The 21161-nt window shown below is 41.5% G+C and overlaps 1 protein-coding gene across 4 annotated transcripts in view; it reads right to left on the reverse strand.

The window, feature by feature from the left end:
• NLK (nemo like kinase) overlaps positions 1-21161 on the reverse strand; it is a 38152-nt gene that overhangs the window by 10090 nt on the left and 6901 nt on the right. For all 4 annotated transcript variants that reach the window (XM_032129584.1, XM_032129585.1, XM_032129583.1 and 1 more), the window contains 2 exons: positions 4510-4639; positions 3370-3425 (listed from right to left, as the gene is read on the reverse strand). In XM_032129584.1, coding sequence (XP_031985475.1) covers positions 3370-3425; positions 4510-4639 — 186 coding nt within the window. The remainder of the gene's footprint in view (positions 1-3369; positions 3426-4509; positions 4640-21161) is intronic.

Consider the following 21161-nt stretch of genomic DNA (forward strand, 5'->3'; position numbering starts at 1 on the left):
CCCAAGCATAATGTCTCCCAGATGTCTCAACTAGTTGCCATGCCAACTAAAGCAGCTTAAATTAAATGAGGGCCTGAAATGGCACCTGCACCACTCCAGGTCTGGGGCGCATTAAATAAAGCTCTTGACAGGGCTCAGAGGTGCCATTAACCCCAGCAGCAGCGATCTGATTATTGTCTCTGGATAATTTAATGAGGGCTCTAAAGAGGAGCGGGAGCAGCGCCCGCGGATGTTCTGCTGTGACAAACGGGCCTCTCCTCCTGCCTGGGACCCCGACTGCACCAGCCACTGCTGGGGACATTCAGCAAAACAAACGCCCCAAACCCGAGGGATTTCAGTCCCCTCCTCACACAGGTATTTGCAGTTTGCTTTCTGAAGTGGAGCCACCAGGCCCTGGCTGTGGGGCGGCCGCTGGCGCTGAACACGCCACTACCCAGAGCTACTACCAGAGAAAAATTGCTCCTGACAGCAGTAATTAGTTAAGTAGCTGTATAAAATTAGAACTACAAATGTACCAATTTGCTTCAGAGTAATTATCAAAGCAAATGCGTGGCACAAAAGAACTTGACTTGCTCTGCTGGCTGGGACCTGCTGAGTTGGTAAATTTCATAAAGCGACAGAGAAATGTTAGAAAGGGATGAAGTGCCCTTGGTGATGTGGCACTCCCATCGTGGCTTGGACCGTTCTTTATTTGGTCTTTGCATCCCTCAAAGCCCAGTTCTACGGCCTCAGGACTAACCCTGGCAGTCCCTGCCCAGCTGGTGTGGGTGCTGGCCCGGAGGAACTCACCGCGGTGACGACTCGGAGGAAAACCCTCTCCAAGGGTGAGCACAGGCTGCTGGAAGCAGCAGGGCTGTCACTGACGCTCTCACTGCCTGCAGCAACCCATCTCACCTTGCTCCTCTTCACCCTCCTCCACCCTATAGGGATCTGCCCCATAATCCATCAGAAAACACTTCTTCCACCTCTTTATGAAATCTACTGCACACCTTTGCTTTTACTGCTGTTCAAATCTTTCCCAGACCTATAACTGCCTGATAAAAGTGGTGACTTCTCAGCTGCTTCTGATATTCACTTGAATGGGCAAAGTTTTTGAAAAGCTACTACAGAAACTTTGGATAGTTCTTAAAGGAGAACATCCGTGGATCTGCAGTTGTGAAATTCAGTATTACAATCAACTGTGGAAGGTTTTGTAACTGGAAAGAAGAGCTATCAATGATTCATTTTTGCACTAAGGTGATATTGGCAAAAATTTCAATACCTGTAAGATTCAAAATGGCACAAAGATTTTCAGCCAAAAACCTACTAATTAAAATTATAACTCAATCTGAGTGTTTGTAAGGAATTTTCATTCTAAAACAAAAATCTCACTAGGTTAAAATTCCTTTATTCATCACCAGTTTCCTAAGAAATCTTTTAATTTATCATTAAATTTTAAGGTGGTTTTATAATTAGTTCTCTTTAAAAAATACACTCTGTAATTCCTGCTGGTACCTACGAAACACTGAATAATTGAAATGAACTCTACCAGCTCATTTGCAACACATCATTCATATCATTTTAGTCATTCTTTTATTACATTTCTTTCCCCAAAAAGGGCACTACAACTCTTTGGAAAGAACAAAGGAAATCATTCAGTACCAACTCCAGCCCTTTACACTTTTATCACTGTTCAGTATGTCCTACTGTAAAATGGAACAACCCTATGGTATCTTCAGGAACTCTGCTAGTGGATCAACAAAAGAAGTTTTGACAGCTACACCCCCCAAATATGGAACATTTTTACCTGATCTTCAAACCAATCTCTAGTAAGTTCTCCTTACACTACAGCAAGCAGAAACACATGCAATTAAAAATAGGTATATAAATCCGAACATTTACTAATTCATTCTTTTAAGGAATTTAAGGGTCCTAAGTGCACGTAATTGTAATTATTTCCAAAGAAAGGAGAGAGAAGACTACACAGAGCAATAGTCTTCTATTACCAATGTTAGAGTAAAGAAATTAACACAAATATAAAAAAAGACAGCCCTATAGAACACTACTCAGAATGACTTAAAGTCAGTTAGCCATGAAGGAAACGAACATTTTGGTTTTATATTCAAAACTTGGCAGTAGCTAAGCTCATAAAAATAAGCTTATCCCATTTAAATATTCTTGATTGTACAATTACATGGAAAGAGTAATCCTTAACCTAGATCTGATTTGTAACTCGTATGACTTGTTCTAAATGAGGGCATTGAACTAGTGCACATAACCAAAATCCAGTTTTTGAAGACTACTTATATGCTCTTCATGTGAAAGAAATAGCAAAGCGAAATTTTAAAGCTTTACCTAAATTTATATGAAAAAGCCCCAGTACAGCACAGCAACATTTTCAATCAAATAATGTGCTTCTCCACCAGCAAATTGTGCTGTACTTTGGTTAAAATCACCATGCCGATTACACCTACTTTCTTCAATCAATTCCAGGTATTATATAAATAGATCAAACCATATTTCAAAAGTTCAGGTTATCTAAAAATAATGACAATTTCCCACCCATTAATTGTAAAGTGGGTCATACAAAAGAGCAGCTAAGACCTACCAGTAACGAAACCCAACCTGCCCAAGTCTAACCACAGGAGTGGTAGAGAACTTCTCTTCCCATGAGAGTCAGAGCCCTCCCAGAACAGAGATTCACTTTTCAGTACTTCAAAAAGCAGAAATTCCCTACTTTACAAAGAGAAGACAGCCCAAGCCAAGTTTGGAAAAAGAAACCAAACCAAAACACGACATTCTCATGTCAAGTTCTTCACTCAAATTCACTGTTAGAATACAGTTCCCCATAGGCAGCTTGTACCTGTGCATCAGTGACACAGCAAAAATGTGGGACACAGCTCTGGGAAATGTGTTCTTGACTGGGTTGGAGATGGCCAAGGAAAGCCACAGCCCTGCCAGTCCACTAAACCTCTCTGACAAGTCAGGGTTTCAAAGCCTGTGAAGGTAGAATTCTCTGAAACCACCACAAAGTATTTTAAAGTACTAATAACTGAAAGGAGATTAATTACTGGACATAGTTTTCAAAACAATATTCTGGGGGAATCCCCATGAGCAGCAGCAGGGCCTGCTGGTAAATCCCACATGCCCTGCACATACTGGCTTGCATGGAGTCAAAGCTTCAGGGTTCAGTCCCACACCATCCCACCTCCAACATCACCTCAGAGTTCTGTATCCTGCAGGTTCACTTCTTGAAATAAAACTGTCCCCATACAGGCTCGAGGTTTTTGTAGTTCCGTTTCATAGATTACACCAAATACTGGCAGTTTCTAAGCCAACGAAAATCACACCTACCTCAATTAAGATGTTCTATTTTTATATTTAGGATACATTTCTTCAAAATAGTCAATGTGTGGAGGCTGGAGGATGTCGAGGGCAGAGAGTACCTAGGAAACACCACACAAGGTCAAGGCCTATTCCAGTCAAACAAAAACAAATCCCTTTCAAAAAGACAGTCAGACTGCACATTTCTTACATGGCTTCATTTTATTCTACCCCACAGACAGACCAATGTTCTGTCTCACTAGGTATGTAAATTTAATAACCCACCATGTCAGGTATTCTGTACATTCAGTGTCTCTCTCTTTTCTAACTCAAGAAATTTTTTCCAGCTGTTTGAGTACTAGTTTGAAAGCACAAATTTATCTATCCAATAAAAAGTGGTTTCTTTACAATATATATAATCATAAAGTCTTTGAAAGAAGTACTTCCAGCAAAGAAATATAAAAGCAGAAGATACTACACTTTGTTCTGCCTTTAGTCTTTCAGAGTTTTGTGATTCACTGCTTCCACATGGGAATTGCATACCCCAAAGTTGTTCCCATTCTGAATAAGCAGCTCAGTGGTAGAAAAAGCAAAAGGTAGAAAAGGTTAAAAAAGCCAAAACGTAGAAAAGCAGTAGCAGAGAATTCACATCCTCTCACAGAAAAAGATACTTCTTGGTGTAGTCATTTGGATCCTATCCTAGGAATGTTCACAACATTTGGGTGAAGCACCTAAACTTCAGATGCACTTCAGACTTCATGGGTCAACCCAAATAGCATTTAAATGTTTTAACTTAAGCTGACTGATTTTACCTAAAGCAGGTTTGGGAGAGGACCAACAAAGGGGACAGGACCATGGAGTACAGAACAGCTCAGAAGGAACAGTGTCCAGCTGACACAGCTCTGTGCAGCCTGACGTTTATCTAAAGCCTGAAATAAGACTGGGCAGACGTGTACTGATTGTCTGTTTGCAAACACTTTGGAAGGGAAATTATGAATATCCTTAGATTCTTGACAGTTTCATTTTTATAGTGTTTGTAACAGTAAAATCTGAGTTTCCAGAAAATCTGATCACTGTAAAATTAGAGAGCTCTTAAAGCATTTTAGATATTCTGTAGCTTAAAAGAAAACACAATTCTGTTACAGAGAGCTCCATTTTACATTTAGGTTTTCCCAAAGATTTCAAAATTACTTTGAATTTACTTACATTGTCATGCTTAAAAAAACACAACATCTTCAACTCCCGGAAGACCCTTTTACAAGAGACCAAATTTTGGAAGACGTTGGGCATCTTTTTGAGTGCAACTCTCTTTCCATCTCGTGGATCTGTTACTGACCTACAGAACAAAAGATTGAGAACATCACATACTCCTGTTAGACAGTTTTTGTAAAGAAGAAAAGAATTTCAAAGTTTATCATTCTCAACTCAGTGACTCGAAACAAGGTGAAGACATTTCTAGGGAAAAAAGCGTTAATGTGAGGGCATTGAGCACTGTCCTGCAGAGCCTGTGTCACACGAATGTGACATTCCTTGGATGGAGCACACGCCCCAGGCCCAGCAGTGCCACACACCGAGCTCATCCTGACATCAACACCTGGAGTGGATGTCAGGATAAACATCTCCTTCACCTCCCAAAAATACCTCATTAAAACACTTTCTCAGTTACCCGGATTTTATCAGGTCTATTGCTCCCTTCTTCCTCTCCTAAGAGGGCAAAAGATTTAATAATCCTGTTCTGACAGAACACTGGCAAGTGTAAGACTATTTATTGGTCTACCCCCAAATCACTTCACATCTGGAGAAGCAACAGCACACGGTATCTAAGTGTCCACAAATGTAAAATGGGCGTCATACTGGCTTTTCTCCCACAGAGCTTACGGAATGCAAGTATAGTAGCTCAGGAATTATAAGGTGCTTTGCACATGGCGAGTATTTTAATTTAAAATAATTGGATTCTGAAAATAGAATTTTATAATGAGAACCATAAAACTAGAGCACGGAGATTATGGTGCCTCAATTCCCAATCCCAGTTTTTAAGGTGAATTTCTCAAACCTCACTACAGAACAGAGTTTATGCATATTTTTACTGGGATGACCAAAATAACTTCAATCTCAGTGCAGTGTCAAACCCACATAAGAATCTGCATCCAGCCATGCACCCTGATAACTACATTTGTCCTTAAAAAATTGCTGGCTCTTCTCTCTCACGTGACTACAGCAGACATGCAAGGCAGCTTCTTCTGTCTCAGGTCCATGTTTTAAATATCTAAATAAAAAATTAGACTGGAGTGTTCAGATATCTACCTCATTCCCAAGTACCACATCTGATTTCAAAATACAAACCAGTTCAACCAATCCAAAGTCAGTCCCAACACCTCGGCCAGACACCTGTTAACAGCCCTGCACATTTGTATTTTAAACAAGGGGCAAGGGGGAACTTGGGAACGGTGGTATCACACTCTTTCTGTGGTGAGAAAAACAGCTGTAAAGAATCTGAGAAGGTCTTCTAATCCATGATGTATTTCCTATTTTCTCCAGGACTTTTTCCTCTTGCCTAAAGAGGCAAGAAAGGGCAGGAGAACTGCAGAGCTCCAGCAGATGCTCTGCTCACACAGCTCCACACATGGCATGGGGGACCTCGGGGACACCCGCAAAGCAAGGTGCTATTCATCACCATTTGGCGCATTTGGGGCTGGCCCGTGGCTGTAGGACCCAGCAGAGGCAGAGTCTGAACACCACAGACACGCAGCTTTCTCATCTCTGCTTGTAAATTTAGGCTGTATCTATAGCAATCAGCTTCCAAATCAGAGTCCTACCACACCAGAAAGGCACCGTTCTGGTTAGTCACAGAGGAATAACCCATCTTGTGCACAGTGACAAGCAATTCCTCAGGATATCAGAATCAGCTTTGAAATTTTAGGTGGTTTTGATATATTACAATTTCATAAACTGCCCAGCATAGGGTCATCCATGCCCAGGAGCTGATGAAGCAGGATAATGAAGTCCCCCAAAGCAGCTCCCATCATCCCCAGTGGGGATGTCCCTGCTCAGTGTCCAGCTCCTTGTCAAAGCAAACTCCACAGAAATTATTTAAATGTTCCATACAGGGTGCTTTGAATGTATATTTTAAACAAATATCTGATTTTTACTGTAAAACATCTACTTACATAGTTCCTATCTAAGAAAATGAAATGTAAAAACTGCTAACATTTTCATTTTATTACTCTGAACATCAAGCTAATAGAACTATAACCTACACTCACTTATACTCCTCAGATAGTGCCATACCTCCACACAGAACTACCAGATGACCTCAAAAGGCGTCCTTTTAATTGAATTCTAGATTAAAATGGTCATTCCCAATTTCTAATAAAATATTAAACTAGAATAAGAGAATTCAGTTCTAGAATAGTAACCCAAAACATTTCTAGGCAAAGTCTGAAACTTGATAAATTATTCTACAAGACCAGAAGTACTCCTCTTCCACTGCCCAAACTGAGGGAAATGCTAAAATACAGAACCAGAAAGTTTGAAGTGAAGGTCACTGCAAAAAGGTACCAAAATCAGATTTTTGATGGCTTTGGAAGACTCATTCTCTGGCGCTGTTCTTCTACAAAATGGTGGCTGCATAAGACACAGAAATTAACATTCAGCTTTCACCAAAACCAGTTCAGATTGGAACTAAATTTTGGGACATGGATGCTGACCATCTACAGTTGAGTAAGTTCATACCTGCTCTGCAGAGAGCCATGAGACAGTTTCCAGTTGCCTTAATTAAGGTTCTCATATCAGTGTTAATTACACATGAACAGTAATACAATCTGCATAACTTTTTTTTTCCTATTGGTATTAAGCCTGAACTTTGTCTAACCCCCTTCCTAATTCATTTATTAAAATTTTAAAAAGGAAAACATTTTACAATAAACATCTTAGAAGAGATTATATGCATAGGAAAGCAGTTGCTGAACATGAACGGATGCCCATCTCTGTCTTGCTGACTGAAGGCAGAGTCAAAAAATTTGAACCCAGATTCCCTGATTTCCAAGACTCTCCTGCTGCTGAGCCTCACTTGAGGAAACTGCTGGCACTTTGTACCTCCAAGTACCACCAGTGTCCTGTGCATTCTCACCCTCCTCCCATGGACAGAGCTGTTGTGCAGCCTCGCTGGGGAGAGGGAAAGGTTTGATAAACTATTGTCTTTAGTTAAATAACACAGAACTCTGGTCTATGTTGATAGCTATCACAGATTTACTGATGCTGATTTTTACAAGTTGTGGGACCCTTTTAAAAACCAAAAAGAGCTCAACACGTGCAGAGCGGCTGGAGTTCGCCTCTGCTATGCCAGGCCTGGCGTGGCTGCTCTGCTCTTCCAAATATTTCCATACAGTAACAATTGGTTTGGGTCTTTTCCTAGTCTCTCATAGAGGAAGGAGTTCAATGGGGCTGCTGTGGCATTTGCATTTAAGGCCAGTTTCCTTCAAATAACCCACTTTTACAAACAAGTGATGATCCCCTACAGTATCCATCTGGAAATCAATTCCTCTGCTCTTTCCCCCAGAGCAGCAGCAATGCCAGCCTGCCCCTCACCTCCCTGCCTTGGGTTGGGAGCTCTGTACCACTCACCAGCAATTTCACTTCAAGGGGCAGCACAAAACTAACAATCCAAGTTCTGAAGATCAGAACTGTCAGGCCTGCATTCCAAAGAACAGAAACAAGAAAGGAAGAAAGGAAACAGCCTGTCTGAAAACCTGGTATTTACAGCATCCAAAAAAAGACGCTGAAAATGTTGCTTTGTGTTTGTGTACAGTACCTACTTTGACACTAGTAAAATAATTATTTATAGCAATATGCTATCAGGTCACATATCCCCAGGAGAAACTAGACAAGCAGGAAAATCTCCTAGGAGCTAATTGAGAGAACAGCTAGAAAGGCAGCTTTACTTACTGCTGCTCTCAGAAGAACACATTTCAATTCCCTGCCCTGCTTTGTGAGGACATTCCAGCGCGGGTGAATCCCGCAGCAAAGGGCCCAGCAGGCAGGAGCCATCCATCACTCAGCACAAGCACCGCGCTGCGCTTTCAACGCACTACTGAAGCCTCAAAGGGTCCACTTATTAAGCACCAACTGTAGCTGGGGATAAAGAGATCAGAGACCAAGATTCGAGCCAAAAATAACGTAGCAAAAATTTATATATAGGTATGGGGCAAAAAATAAGTTAATAAATCTTGTATCAAGGCAGATAGTTCAGCTCTAACCATGCCTTTAGGAATGACACTGGAACAGCGACCCTGAGCCGGCAGATCCTGCAATGAACACTCACTCTGAGTGGAGTCATCCCAATCCCCCATCCCTCGAGTGACAGAGGGGGAGCTGGGCCAGCACACAGCTGGGGCAAAGGGCAAGGACGTTTTGGGGAGCAGATCACAATCACAGCAGGTGAGGGACAGCACGAGACCAGCCCTGGGGCCAGCACGGGAATAGGACTGCATCCCCTGAACTGCAGTGGGTGCCCTGTGCAGCAGGGCCACTCTCCTGCCATCAGAAACCTTTTTGTTTTGCTGATGATACAAAATGTACGTATACCTTGCTATACATAAGAACTACATAAAAAGCTTTTAAAACAGTCTGACATAAAACACATCAAGAAAAAAGATAATTTACAAAACCTGCACCTTGTATTTACATTGCAGGCTAATCACGCCAGAAATAATACAATTTTAAAAAGTAATAGGACTACAGAAGAGATTAATGACTCAATCCAGACCTCTAGTTAAAATGTTTTCAAAGACAATCCTTATCTCAAAGAATCCTTGCATGCATTCAGCCGTTTCAATTACGCATTATAAGCCTTTAGCAACTCTCTGCCATGTTGATGGCAAATTTTCAAGGTGGAGTCTATGCCAACAGTGACTTTTTCTCTCCCTGAATCCAGGTCAAGGCATACACATTGTTCTGTGGTTTCAACTGGTAGAAAAACAAGTTTGTGACTGCTCCATGCAATTATTATGCCGGAGCAAGATAATGAAAGAATGTTCTTGAGGTGGTGTGGGAAACTGCTGGTGGAGTTTGTTCTATCAAGAAACAAACCTTCCTTCACATTTATAGAGAGTATCTATAAATTTACATCAGGACTTACCAGAAGGAGGGGAATTTAATAGGGTTACTCTGCAAGTTTTTCTTATTAGTCAGTGAACTTTTTTCCTCAGTTGCTTGACTCTTAATTACATAGGCTTTTCCAGCAAGCCTTCCTCTGAGAAATGTAAGTGACCTGGTCCCACAAGCATTTCAGCTGCTCACCCAGGCATGTTTGATATACCACTTTAAAATAAACAGCACAGCCATACTCAAGGGCATGTGATACCAATATGCCACTTTTTCAGTACATGATATCGCAATCAATCACACCTTGGCATATCTCAAAATATATTTGAGCATGGGATGATATTAAAAATCCCTTAGAAGAGTTCACAAACCCAGGAGATTCCCAAGACTGAAGTGGAAAGGCAGGGAAAGGCTGTGCACTTATCAAATCTCTTATCTGGGAAATGCTTGATTGGGTACATAACATTTGCACACAGGCACAGGCCATGAGACCAGTCTCTCTGTTCTCTGTAGAGTCACTGCCAGGCACTGAGCCCTACCAAAATATGACAAAACTGATCTACAACATTTAGTGGACTGTTGGGTAGCAGGAGAGGTGAGGAAAGAAAGCACGTAAGTGTGACATCCTTGATAAAATAAAATAATATATGTATATGTGGATTTAGCAACAGATTTCTTATTGAAGGAAAAAAAGGAAATGCATCCACACAGGCTGAGTTTTTAAGCAAAGTAAAGCAGCTGCTTTAGCAATTTACCATTACGAAGATTCAAACACCAGGGAGACAGGACAAAGGTGATGCTCCAGGCTCTCCAGTGACCTTGCCTACTGACAGCAGTATTTTCTCCCATCACAGACTGGCAGTCCATGTCGCACACTGTCCTGACCCGCCGGTGTTCACCAACGCACATAAAACGCGTCTTAAAGCTCTGCGACAGCTCCTAATGGAAGTTAAATTATTCAAGTGCCAAATGGTTTTGTCTAACTTTAGTAGCCCGAAAGTCAGTTTTTCAGCCCAAAGCTGCAAGTGTGGCGCTCCTGACCCGGGCAGCGGCTGCTGCAGCTCGGGCTGGCCCCGAACAGCTGTGCTGGCACCGTGACACAGGGAGCAGGAACAGCCCCGAGACAAAGGCAGGACAGACAGACGCTTGTTCAGGAACAATGGCAGCCTAAGCATATGTCAGAGAGGATCTCAGTCAGTCACACTGGCTCTGCCAAGTGAATAAGGAGAGGCAGAGGTGGGATTAATCTCTTTTTGAGGGCTCTCGGGTAACACATGAACTGTTTCTCTAGAGGAACCTCACCCCAGCAGTGAATGCAGAGAACCAGCAGAGCCTCTTCGTAGATAACCAGATTCCTGACTGAGGACCCCAATTTTTTAATTTCATATGAGTCTTCTCCCTGTGTGTGCAGCCGGGGGCCACGCTGTGTGTCACAGACCACACTGCACCCTGTCCTGCCAGCAGGGTGACCCGGGCTCCTCTCCAGCAGCATGGGAGCAGGATCATCAGGAGACAGGTTTTGTTTTGGTTGGACTTCTCACAACAAGAGAGTTTTAGTGCACACACTCAAGCAATTAGCGTGGTGTTATAATGGGTTTTATCCTCTGGCTGTACACACATTGTCTGAGAGATGCAAAAGCTGATACAATCTCGTTTAAAGGAGATATTCATAGTCATTTCAGCTATAATTTTTAAAGGAAAAGCCACCCACAGATTCGTTAGGAAAAGGAGGAAAATATTACAGCAGAGCAGCGCTCAGTCCTCTTCACTTTACTGCAATGACCAGAGCTCTCTGGAAGGCTGCTCTAAACTTACAGCACAAGGCCTGTCCCCACTAAGGAGGAATAAAACTGCAGATCAAGAGACCTGACAGTCACAGCACCACGGGGTCTGAAAGAGAAGCAGAAGTCAGGGAAGCACCCGGAATCCCAGGATGACTCCCCAGGCAGTGAGGAAGGGCACTGACCAGAGGAGGATCCTGCACCCACCCACCAGCTCAGAGATAAATCACACCATTTCTTGTTACCTTACCTGTGAGCTATGTTAAATACCTGCTCACCCCACGGAACTCATCAGGGCCCAAGAGACACAAACGCTGACATGTGTGGCCACCCATTCACACCAGCAGTTTGGGGACTTAAAAAAAATCCCAAAACCTGCAGTAAATCATTGCCTACAAAAAGCCTCAGTAGCTGCATCACAGAAGAATTTGAAACACTGAGGCAGAGTTGTTAGCGACAGCAGAATTTTTAGCACACAAGCATGGAAAAATAAGGTTTCATTGTTAAAAGACATTATCAAAAAGAACAGCTGTTATTTTTCGAGCTATTTAAGCACTGGATGTGCTGTTAATGATTTTCAGGTCACTATTGCTCTGTAGCAGCCTCCAGCTGGCAATACTTCAAAGATCCTAAAATGAAATATTAACAGTGGGTAAAAAAAAAAAAAAAAAAAAAAATCTTTATTTTGAGAGATATGATATGAAAGCAAACTGAAAAAAGATAGCTAAGGAGATACTACTGAGCAAAACTTTGATTTCACTTGGATTTAACTTCGATTTCACTTGGATTTAACTTTGAGGCACAGAAGCCAAGTCAGACAGTTCCCTGTTCCACCCATCCTTGGGGATCTGCTGCAGGAGTTTGAGTGCTCACTCACACAACTGATCACCTGACAAGAAGACATGGGCAGGCTGATACGGATTGATGGAAGTTGGGTGAAGGTGTTCACAGACAAAAGCAAAAACTTCTTGCACTTTTAGACACCTGGGACCTATAAAAAAATATACTCCACCTGCTGTTTCTTAATATTTAGGCAAGTAAAGTAGGTTTTGCATGCAGGAATCTGCATGTGAACAACAGTTTGTGTGTGTTGGAAAGGCACTGAACAGAAAATAAGTTACTTAAAAAGATTACACAAAAAACCAATTTAATTAACTTACTACCAATGCGCATTCTCAGCATTTCATTAGGTTTTCTCAACATACTCCATGGAATACTGTAAAGTAATCAAAAAATACCCAAAGGCACTTCAAAAACCCTGTAAGTTACTCCAAATTGCCAAGTATTTCTAACACGTATCCTCGAGAGCTGGTCTTTTTAGTGGTACAGGATCGGTTCAGGGAAAGAACTGACTGAATGCAAGCTAACAGATTTCATATAGAACTTTCACATGAGCCTGAAGAAAACATCCAGATTTAACTTCCACTAACATGTATTTTATGGGAAAGGGTTAAGCGACTTCAAAGGTGTGCTTCACTCCCTCCTGCTAAATGCAGACCTCTCCAGAGCTCCTTTTCCAACCATCGATGTCCTAAAAAAGCCTTTTAACGTTGGTTCTAATCACACCCTCCAGCATGTGTGCCATTATCACTTATTCTTTACAAATCAGAGCTAAAAGCAAAACTGATTACTGCAAGAAATCTGTCTCCTTGAACAAAAAGTGATTCAGAGTATCTTACTTAAAAGAAAGGAGTGAAAATTAAAGGGATACTGTTATGGTTAATATCTTTAAAAATGTTTAATTTGTCTTCCTTCATGGAAGCTTAAAATTGAAACTGCTTTCCAAATCGTATTTCCCCATTTACACAGAATTTTCTGACTATGCTTGAGACCTTTTTATTCATTTCTCAACTGCCTATATGAACAGCTACAGTTAGTTATTACACTACACATGACATTTATTCTGATACATTTTTAATTCCATTTTTAATTCTTTTATTTTTCAGCCAATGGCATAGCTCCGTATGGTCTGTGATGTTCATAAATAAATTAATAACATGCCAAACAAACACATAAAGCTCTAGATATTTTTGCAGTTCTTTCTTCTTTATTTTTAAAGCATATACCACTATTACATGCACATTCCTGCCCCAATTCACTGACCTCTATTCCCATTCCCACCAGCCAACCAAGAAAAACCCAGATGAGAAACCTTCTTCTCCACGTCCAACAAGCCTCCAGGCCTTGGCACAGTTCCTGGAGTATTTCTGCACCTCCAGAGCAAAGTAGGTTAATAAGGTCTCTGGTCATATCCCCGACTGATACCTCGTTTCCTGCAATAACCATCTCGGCACCTCTGTTTCACCAGCAGCTTTCCCTTGCACCTCCCATCCTCCCACCACAATCTCCCCAGGACAAGGACAGAACAAAACAACAGAAAATGGTGACTGAACTCCTTTCTGCCTCATCACTCGGGTGCAGTCACACAGTAATCCCTGTGAAGCAGCTCGGCACCTCATCCCAATCAATGCCTCAACACTTCCCCTTCCAGGGGACATGTGCCCTATTTCAGCCATTCCTTTTTTCACCACCATCATGTCTGCCTGTTTCCTGACATAGGAGAAAATCAGAAGAGTATTCAAACCAAAGTCTACAATAAATATTTGAAACTGAGTACTTCAAAGTAATTATACTCCAGTGTTCCCTGCTTCCACCAAGGGAGATATTTGTATCTGTTAAGCCTCAGGACTTTGATGTATTTGTATCCATATACACAAATAAATATGTATCTATGTACGAGGCTGAGGGTACCTTTTAATTTTATGAATTACTGCTATTTATATTCATCTCCCCAAATTCTGTAGTGATGATAAAGCCATGAACAATCATCAAGACTTTTAGCTGGAAGAGACAAATCTTACTTACTGACCTCTCAAGTTTCAACTTACTCTGCCTGTTCCTTATTCTAAGGAATTCTGTATTCTACAGTAATACAGAACACAGAATTGAAACTAAGAATGCTCCATAGCTGACACTTTCTCTTCCATTCCCTTTACCAGAAATTACTTTAGATAACAGTACTTTATTTGTCTTGCACAGGCATGGATATTAGAATCACTGAATTCTAAAGTATTACTTAAATTACACACTAAGCCTGTAAGATGCTGTAATTCCCAACCCCAACACTTCACAACAGCCAAAGTAAACACTAAGCAGAGACGTCTCAATTGCTCTGCTACTGAACAAACCAAAGCAAAAGCTGAGAGCCAAAGGAGCAGCACATCTGACACAAGTTCTTTCAGCGCCGCCTCCTTCCCAGGCAACGCAGCTTTTCCCAGAACAGCAACTCAGGATCATCCTTTAGGCTGGTTGACAATGGTGGTAAAAGGCCCAACCACATTAACAGCTGTGTCCTTGTAGCTATACACAAGGCATTTCACATCAGCTTTTCTAAGGCTTCCACTGCACATTTTACTCACGTAAATTATTGCAAACTGCTGCAATTTTTTTTCTATGTAAAGATTTCTATGTGCTCAACCCTGCCCAGTCATTCCTTCTCTGAATTACTGTAGGAACAGAAGTGACACGTCAAAACACAAGTGTGAAATAAATAAATTTATAACCTCTACAGTCCAAAAGTCTAGAAGATGTCTCAGATGGTCTATTTTTGGAACATGAAAGAAGTGCTTTACATTTTAGTACATGTTAATGGAGATTTAAGAAAGACCCACAGCCTTGCAAAAAAGAAGGGGAAAAAAAGTAAAAATCAGTCTTCTGTTTATTACCAGGGCGTTTAAAGACACATCAGTCTCCCATTACCATGGACCAGTGAAGTGAATGATCCTCTGTCACATACCATCAAGTCTCACGGTGCTGTAAAAATTCCACCTATTTCCGTGACAGTCTCAATTACACTGGAGCCATAACCACTCCTTTTCAATAGATTCAAAAGGCAATTTCAGAAATCCGGGGACATTAGAGCAACACACTAAAGTGGAGAGGTGAACAGCACCTTTGAGTGAACAGCCTGCTGAGAGTGGCACAAGACTGCTTAAAATTCTTTCGTGTCTGCAACAGCAGAACATGTAACGAATGAATTTCTACGAGATGTCATTTGGTTACTACTCAAATGTCTGAAATACTGTAAAATTTGCAAAATCTAAATTTTCAGGTAAGCCAGCCAGCCCTGTTCATGTCTTGGTGCCGGGGCCAGGTGACCTGTACCAGGTGCTAGAGGCAGCACAGCTCCAGTGATCCTCAACCTTTTCCCGTTTCTAAAGCTCACCCACAAAATGTCATCCTAAGGAACTGTTTAAAATATTACAAGATCTTCAAGAAAATGTGTCTCTCCCTCTTCCCACCAGAAGAAAACCAGCCTGAATTGTTATACACCAAATTAACTGACATCCTACAGTGCAGTTGGTTTGGTTTCATAACTCCATCCACAGAAATGCTGAGGTCTGACCTGCAGGACTCCCTCCTGACCTCCAAATTTCACAGCTGTATTTAGCTTCAAGTGACTTCCATGAACTGACATGAAAATCCTAATATATGTTTCTCTATTCTGAGTCTGTCAAAAACCTTGTGATAACAGATGGAATCACTACCATGGGTGCAATTCCAGGGGAATGAAATTAATGACTCTAAAATACTTCAAACCCAAAGTTTAAACAATAGTTCAGGATGAAATAAAATTATTACAGAAGAATTCCCTTTACTGGGTCATATGGTAAGAGACAAAATCTCCTTGGGAACAACTGTGGGAGTGATGATATATACATTTAATATTCAAATTACCAAACACCTGTCAGTTCTCAAGGTTTTAGATGAGGTTTCAGATGAGTAAACAGTAGCTTAAAAATTGTACGGTGACATGCCCAAGACAGAGATCAGAAAAAAAGCCACAAGTAGGTCAAAGCTGGTCCTGATTCTGTCAACATTCACCTACTTTTCCTCAATTGCTTCAGAAAACAATAAGCAATCCAAATCTAAAGAACATAAATGCTTTGTTTCTTCATCAGGGGCAGAAGGGAAGCTGCAGCTCAGCTTACGGGCTTGGGTGAGGATGTGAATGAATGCCCTGCCGGCAAAAGCACGGTGGAAGTCCTTAATCCTGACTTTTCAAGTGCAATCAATGAGCAAATATGCTCAGAAAAGCACTTTGATACCTTGAGGTATCTATAATAATTGAAAAAACAAATAAAAGGCACTTTCCACTTTATAATTAAAAATTGCTTTTAGTTAAGCTCTTAGGTAGAACTCTTACTGTCTTCAATTAAATCAAGTGATCCATGGTAACAGATTTTTTAAAATACATTTTCACCTCTCAGTGCAGCTGTAGGACATTCTCTTCTAGCAGAGTGGTGCAGAAAGACTGCCAGAACGCAGGATCTGGGCTGGTCTTGCTTTAGTCACTGACACAGAAGGATTCCCCAGCACACACAGACACTCCCCTCTCCACAAACAGTCTGGATCCACAAGGAGAAGATAAAATTCTTTCTCTGCCAAATCATAAATGGCAACTTTTAACGGCTTTTAGATTTAAACCTGAAGAGGATTCTAGCAGGTCCTAATTTTACATCCTTTCCAGTTCACGATGTGAATATTCACTGGTGAAGCAGCACTACAGAGCACTAGTGATACAGGTCACTGTCCCTTTAAATTAACAGCAATTATTTTATGGGAGCTTCTACCCCCAACAACTTGAATTTAGACATAAAAATAAAGTAGATGCTAGTCATTACTCACTGCTATTTCACTTTAAACGCTGGGCATTATTTTTATACAAGCCTTGGTTGGTTCTGTGTTTGGTAGTTGGGGTTTTTTCATTTCCATATGCTGAACTACAGGAAAACATAAAGCTCTAAACCCCACTGTTCTTTACCTGTACATTATCTTAACAACGGCAGCTCTGAGAACACTGACTTAGAAGACACGTGCCCTTGACAAAACTAAATCAGATCTTAATTTTTGGGTCCATTCCTATCTGTTCTGATACATCCGTGCAATTGAAATAGGAGCTGTGACCTGAAAAATGTGAATTGATAGGGACACTCCCCACTTTTGTTAAAAAACAGAAATGGTATCTCAATTCTTCTTGCATTGTTTTGACTGTACTTATCCTGCTTTTTTTTTCAAATGTACACGCAGAGCCAAGAGCAGGTTTGAGCTGCCCCTCTCGTGCTGGGACCCCCCTGCACACAGCCCACGCCTGTGACCTTGGGCAGGGCTGCCCTGTGCACGTTCATGTGAGGAACAGCACGGCTCCCCATGACCTATCTGATCCACAGCCCTTCCGTCAGCCAGAACAATAACAAAAAGAGCTATTTTGCTTCATCATCCCACGAGCTACAAATCAACATCAAGGAGGTCTGGTCTAGAGAACTTCAAACGCATCGGGAAGAACACAGGACAGCCAGAAAGCACTGAGAGACTCAGGAAATTCTTTTCTTCAGTTTACCAAGAACGCTAGCCTAGGAATTGATAAAATTAAGAAAGATGGATGGCAAGCAGCCTGGAAATAATAATGCCTTCTCTTCCTTGTCCCAAAAAGAAATCCCCCTTCCAAATACGTGCTCTGAACGAGCCAAGCAGAACTTACAGAAACATCCAAAGAGAAGTTATACTGCAAGATGAGAACAGCCTTTAAACAATGCTTTTGTCCTGTCACTATTCAATCTCTGGGGGGAAACAGCTCTAATTGAGGCCTTTCAAACAGTCTCACACGGGCTGCCAAGGGCCTTTAAAAACGAAGGCAGGAGGAAGCCAAACAGGTCCCCAGTTAAAAGGCAGAGACACACTTGTGCTCAGAAGCCAGTGACCTGCAGCTCTACTCCAGACAGGAGCGCCCTACATCAATCAACCGGTTCAAAATGGACTGGGAGAGAACTTTTTCCGTATTTCCTGTAGTATACCTTAACCCATTAGGAACCAAAATAGCTAAGGCTGGATAGAATGGCTTTCAGCGAAACCAAGGCCCGTGGCCCAGAGCGCGTGCCAGGCTCCCCTCCCTGACCCACAAGAGTGCCAGCACACACCTCAGCAACTGTGCACAGGAAGAACACTGCTCATTGCTGAAAGCTGCTATTGCCTTTATGGAGTCAGTTCTGCTGTCCACAGACAAATAATCTTCAATAGTTACACGAATTTATATTAGATAAAACAATAAAATGCATTACCTACAACAGCAAACCCCACACACACTGCCAAGGGAGAGTCAGTCACTCTTCAGAAAACAGTCACAATAACATAGATCAAAGCCTGAATAACTGTTTGGCCACCAGCTCAATACCATCTCCAGCTTCACTGGTCCCATTAAGCAAAGGCTCTACCCTGACACCACTTAGGCTGCAAAATTAAGAAAACCCTAAGAGCACCGCCTGGTGGTACCCCGATAATGGAGACAAACTGCCATGAACCAGGAACAGACTGTGGATTAAAATTTGCAATAGCACCATTCCAAAAGGACATGGAAACTGAAACACCAGTTTCTCAGGTGATTTTTTTTTTTTTTTTTTTTTTGCAACTATTAAAATGTATTTTCCTCTAAAAGAGACTAGTGGTAAGAAAATCCTCCTCTAGAGTCCAAGGATTACTACAGTTCCCAGTATATTCACTTTTCCACAAAATTTCCTGTAAGAGTTCTTGAGCAGAATGCTCTGAAAAACCTCTTCTTTTTTTGAATTCCACATAAATACCGTCATACCATGTTCTAAGAAAATTAAAGAAATAAGAGAATATCCATTCTTCAAAATGATTCTGCTATAACCATTCTGGCGTTATATCCAACAGCATAGAGAGCATAAAAATTCCATTCACACATAAATGCTTCCAAGCCTTTATAGAAAAACACCACATCAAGAAATTAAAGAATGGTACTACCAGGACACACTGATTCTGCCTCAGCCCTCAAGATTAAAGCTCAAATTCTTACTAAGCACTTTTAAAGACTGTACATGGCCATGTTCCAGAGCTGTAGCCATGGAAGTTGTTTCATATCAAGGCTGGTATAAGTCTGCCTTCGTTTATCCATCACAATTGCATAAGAAAAGATGATGCAGCTTTAAATACTGAAATGAAGCCCAGATTATTCTGGTAGGTTTGGTTTATTGTTCTGGTGGGTTTGGAGCACCATTTTGGTACCTGGCTGTCCTCCTCCCCTGCAGCTTTCCGCCCTCCTGTCCCCTCTCAGGGCTGTACCTGCTGGCACACACCAGCCTGAACTGCACCACGTGCTCTGCACTCACTTCATACACCTGAGTTCACCTGAACATGACTGGCATTTTTCCACAATTGCTGAAACCCCCCCAGGCAATTTGTAGCAAAATTAGGGAACTGTGAACATAGAAAATTGAGCTGACAATTTCACTGATCGAGGCTCTCAGCAGACTCACAAGGCAAAATTGAACCTTACAAGTATCAGCACCTCAACGATTTTAAGGCATTTGTGACCACGGGCAAGCGGGGGATTTCCCCAGACGAGACTCAGTTCTGTGATCTACATGCTGGAATCACAAGTATTCACACATTTTGCACCCAGAGGCTGCAGCCCATCCACGTGCCCACAGGACACACCAAGAAAGCCATGTGTTTCTATAGAGATGATGACTTTGCTCTTTCCCATGTTCCTCCTACAATGCACTATGGATGGAGCTCCAGTGATTTCCACAGGGAAGTATTATTTATTTTCTACAATTTACCCCTTGTCTCCAAACACTACTGTCCCATTTAACCAAGCTGTTGATAAGCTACACTTCATACCAAGTACCACAGACAATAGCAGAAAATAAGAAAAACGGGCAGAAGTGATGAAAAAGACAGTCAGAACACAGTGGGGAAAATAAAAAGTAAAGAAAATATATAACCTATGTTATTAAAAAAAAAAAAATTACTGCTACAACAACATTAGCTTTTATAACCCTTCTGAGATAGGTAATTGCTATGGTTTGTACCACCTGTAGCTACCACCCATTCCCTGCCCATCCCATCCACTTTTTCCCTGTTACTGCTGATTATGAACAAATACTATCATCAATACATAAATGCATTAACCCCAGAAGCCTCTATCCTTTTCATACATGTTTGTACTTGCCTGCCATCTGCCACTTTGATTTAAGCATCTCCTACCTTACTCAGGGGTCTTTTACAAAACAGGGTGCAGTAGCTACTCTGACTACCAGTAAGGCAAAACTTACAGCATCTACTATGAGATTTTCTAGCACTTAAAGCTCTTTGTGGATTTTTAACATGCCTTTTAAAAAACATCACCAATTATATTAATGAATGCCAATTCTACTTAAGCAAACTCTACACACCTTTGAGCCAGCTTTTCTCATATGAACAGCTGCACATTACCTACCCCAGACCAGAAGGCAGAACTTTCCAGAGGATTAAAGATACATGAGACCCAGATACAACCATTACAAGTCATCAAAAACCACTTCAAACATATCCCAAAGGCTTCCTCTACTTTACCTGCCCAAAGCTATTCTTTCTATCCCATTGTTCCCCGAGAAATGAAGCAACCCAGGCACAGCCAGCAGCCTCCCCCCAGACCCTGTCACAGCCTTTATCTGCTGCTCTGGGGGATCCCACACACCTTCACCCCTCAAAACACCAATAGCTTCTGGTTTGGATTAGGGAATTCAACAACTTAAAGACCCTCTTAAAAGAGATGAAAGAGTCATGAAAGAGGGGAAGAGAGGAAAAGAACATCTGAAATATGTCTTCTGGAAAATCAATATTAGACTGCAGATCCAGTCACAAGCTGTAACATTTGCAGAATTCAGAGGAAAAAAGAAAAACTACTGAATGCTACCAGGATATAACTGGATTATCAGCATCCAGTCCTGTGTGAATACAAACAACATCAAGGTCTGCAGGTGCTGCAAAGCCACTTGCATTTCAAGTGACCTGTGAAACGCTGACCTTGGCATAATTTACAGTGGACTAATTTATCCCAAACGGTCCTTCCCCCAACTTCAAGAAAAAAAATGTTATTCACATTCCTTCTTTCTTGCATCATCTTACAAGACA

This window comes from Corvus moneduloides, chromosome 20, assembly GCF_009650955.1.
Source record: "Corvus moneduloides isolate bCorMon1 chromosome 20, bCorMon1.pri, whole genome shotgun sequence".
NCBI classification, from domain to species: Eukaryota; Metazoa; Chordata; class Aves; order Passeriformes; family Corvidae; genus Corvus; species Corvus moneduloides.